Raw genomic sequence first — 2,650 nt, forward strand, 5'->3', positions numbered from 1 at the left:
CCCCCGCCGATCGGCTGGTGCACAACGCAGAGGGGTGTAGCGATGGGGTACAAAGTAAACGGTGTCTATCAGTGGAAGTGTGATGCGTACATGCGTTATGCAACATCCTCGGAATCGCTGTCACTGACGATGAGAAACCGCTTGAAGTCAAGTCTACGGAGCCCCTCAGCCAGAGTGGAAGGAGCCGCGGCTTGCGGGGCTGTTGTGGCTGCGGTTGGCGTCACCACAGCCGGTTTCTTTGCTGCTGCATCCGTCACCCTTTTCCCTCCCACGTGTCCGTCCGAACTCTCAGAAGAATCCATCGACAGAGTTGAACGTGAAATCTGCCGCTGCAGAGTTGCGGCTGGTGCCGGTGGTGCTGCCACTTTTGCTGCGCCTCCACCGCGCCCCACCGCCTGAGGCACCTGTTTTTTGAGAGCACTGCCCTCCTTGCGGCCGCGCAGTGGATCGACGGATGGGCCCAATAGGGAGTTGCCCAGGCGGCCCTGAGTGTGGGGCAACCGTTTATTTGCGGTTGACTGCACATTAGGAGCATCCGCAACATCTACACCAACAGCCCTTTCCGCCTCATTATTATTATTGTCATCTGAAATGACAGCGGAAGGGTCAGGGGGGACANCAACATCTACACCAACAGCCCTTTCCGCCTCATTATTATTATTGTCATCTGAAATGACAGCGGAAGGGTCAGGGGGGACAGCCGCAGGGGCGGAGACACGCCGATCACTCTCTCCGTTCTTCTTGCTCCTATTTTTCTTTCGGTTACTGCTGCTTCTGTTGACCTTACATTTGGGTGGCGCAACATCAGCAGAAGCAACAGGAGGAGGAGAAGGAGGAGGAGGAGGAGCAGCCGCAGCAGGCGGCGCCGGAACAAGGCGGGACTGCTTCACCGAGTCGCGATTCTTCGGCCTCGTGAGGTCAGAGGTGTACTGGTACGTGTTGGCGCGCTCGCTGCGCGTTTGGAACTTGTGCGTGTTGACGCCGAGAAACCGCTTCTCCTCCTGCGAGAGGAAGGCGGCCACAAGCTCCTGCGTGGCCTCTTGCAGCACGGCGAGCCCCTCCGCAAAGGCGGCGAGCGCCTGCTCCTGCTCCTGTGTCGGGTGTGGCAGCGGCTTCACGTCGCCGTACACGTCGCGCGCACGCCGCGGGTCGAGCCGCATCGCGTCGTAGACGGACTTCACCAGCGACCCGTCCGCCGCCGCCTGCAGACGCGCAATCTTGTCGTGCACACGCAGCAGCGCCGCCGTCGTGTCGCGTCTGTGCCGCACGCACTCCACCCGCTTGACAGTCGGCGCGTCCAGGGCGATGGGGCGCACCTTACGCAGCGGACTCTGCGCAGAGGTACTGCCGCTGCGCCGCGACGACAACCGACAGGGTTTGCGCGACAACTCCGACGGCGCATCCGCCACGACGCCGTAGTACACACGCTTATCCGGCAACCGCAGCGGCTCCTCCACAGTGTGGCTGCCCACCTCCTTCTCCTCCATCTGCGTTCCTCTGGGCGCAGCAGCAGCAGCAGTATTAGTGGTAGTGCCGGCAGAGCCGTGCTGTGGGCAGCGCGAGAGTCGCTCGTCAAGATCACTGACAACAGACTGTAGGTTCGGCACAAACAGCGCTGGAGGGCGGTGCGCCTGGTACGCGGCGTTGAGCGCGGCGACAACGTCGGTCTTGGGGCCGTTCAGCCGCAGCGGAAGAAGCGTCCGCGCACTCGGCTCTATCGCATGGGACGGCACGCCGCGTGTGGCAGGGGGAGCGAGCAGGGCCAGCAGTGTCTCACGGACGCACTGCGGCACCGCCGCCCATTCGCCCTCACCGGCCTCAATTTCCCGCGACATCCACGGCGTGGGCGTGATGTCCAGAGTTGAGTCGTTCTGCTGCATGTAGACACAAAGAGATGTGGGGTTTGTTTGTCTTGCTTCACCTGTGACGTCGGTGGATACGTGGGATTTTTCTGCGACTTGTTGGTAGGGCAGCAGCAGCAGATGCAGAGGGGCGTGAATAAGTTGAGCAATGAAGGGCAACTTGTGGGGCAAACACGTGCACGGCACACCTCGCCCACCACCACCACCGCTAACAGCAGCAGCAGCAGCAGCAACATCGAAGCAAACACGAGTTAGTAGATATACACTTCACACTACACCGGACACCCACCACCCACTCCCACAGACGCCGAAAAAATACGTCGCAACACAATTCTATGACTTGACAAGTCTTCCCATGTCTCGCTCTCCTTCTATTACACCACAACAAACCATACACTCTTTTTTTTCCTTTCCTTCTAGGTCATTGAACGCAGACTGCTAGGCAGACTGCTGGAGGCAACCCGGTGCGTAGAGCTGTCCATGGAGGAGTGTCGGTACGCCAACGCAGTCTCCGCCTCGTGGCGGTACGACTCCTCGTTAAGCATTGCGATGCGGTTCATGTACCGCTGCCGCAAATCGCTCAGCGTCGGGTCTTCGCCGAAACGCGAGTGTGAGAGGGACTTTGCCGATGGCGTTCCTGCCGTTGCTGCTGCTGCTGCCGGAAGCGCCCGCTCGAGGTCGTTGTCGTCGTCGTAGTCATCATCGACGTGCTGCTGGCGGTGGCGCTCGAAGAGGACATGGGGCACGTTGCTGCTGCCGCCATCGGCCGCGACGCGCGGCGGCGTGGG

At 60.8% G+C, this 2,650-nt stretch overlaps 2 protein-coding genes across 2 annotated transcripts; one reads left to right on the plus strand and one right to left on the minus strand.

Moving 5' to 3' along the window:
• Positions 1-95: 95 nt before the first annotated feature.
• On the minus strand, positions 96-1,880 carry DQ04_04101070 (hypothetical protein; the record flags this gene model as incomplete). The annotated part of the gene is made up of 1 exon (XM_009313336.1): positions 96-1,880. The coding sequence occupies one exon, from the start codon at positions 1,878-1,880 to the stop codon at positions 96-98; it is 1,785 nt and encodes a 594-aa protein (XP_009311611.1).
• Positions 1,881-2,342: 462 nt separating this feature from the next.
• DQ04_04101080 (hypothetical protein) lies at positions 2,343-2,558 on the plus strand (the record flags this gene model as incomplete). The annotated part of the gene is made up of 1 exon (XM_009313337.1): positions 2,343-2,558. The coding sequence occupies one exon, from the start codon at positions 2,343-2,345 to the stop codon at positions 2,556-2,558; it is 216 nt and encodes a 71-aa protein (XP_009311612.1).
• Positions 2,559-2,650: the final 92 nt, after the last annotated feature.

The sequence above is a fragment of the Trypanosoma grayi genome (assembly GCF_000691245.1).
Source record: "Trypanosoma grayi strain ANR4 Tgr_410_V1, whole genome shotgun sequence".
Taxonomy (NCBI): Eukaryota; Euglenozoa; class Kinetoplastea; order Trypanosomatida; family Trypanosomatidae; genus Trypanosoma; species Trypanosoma grayi.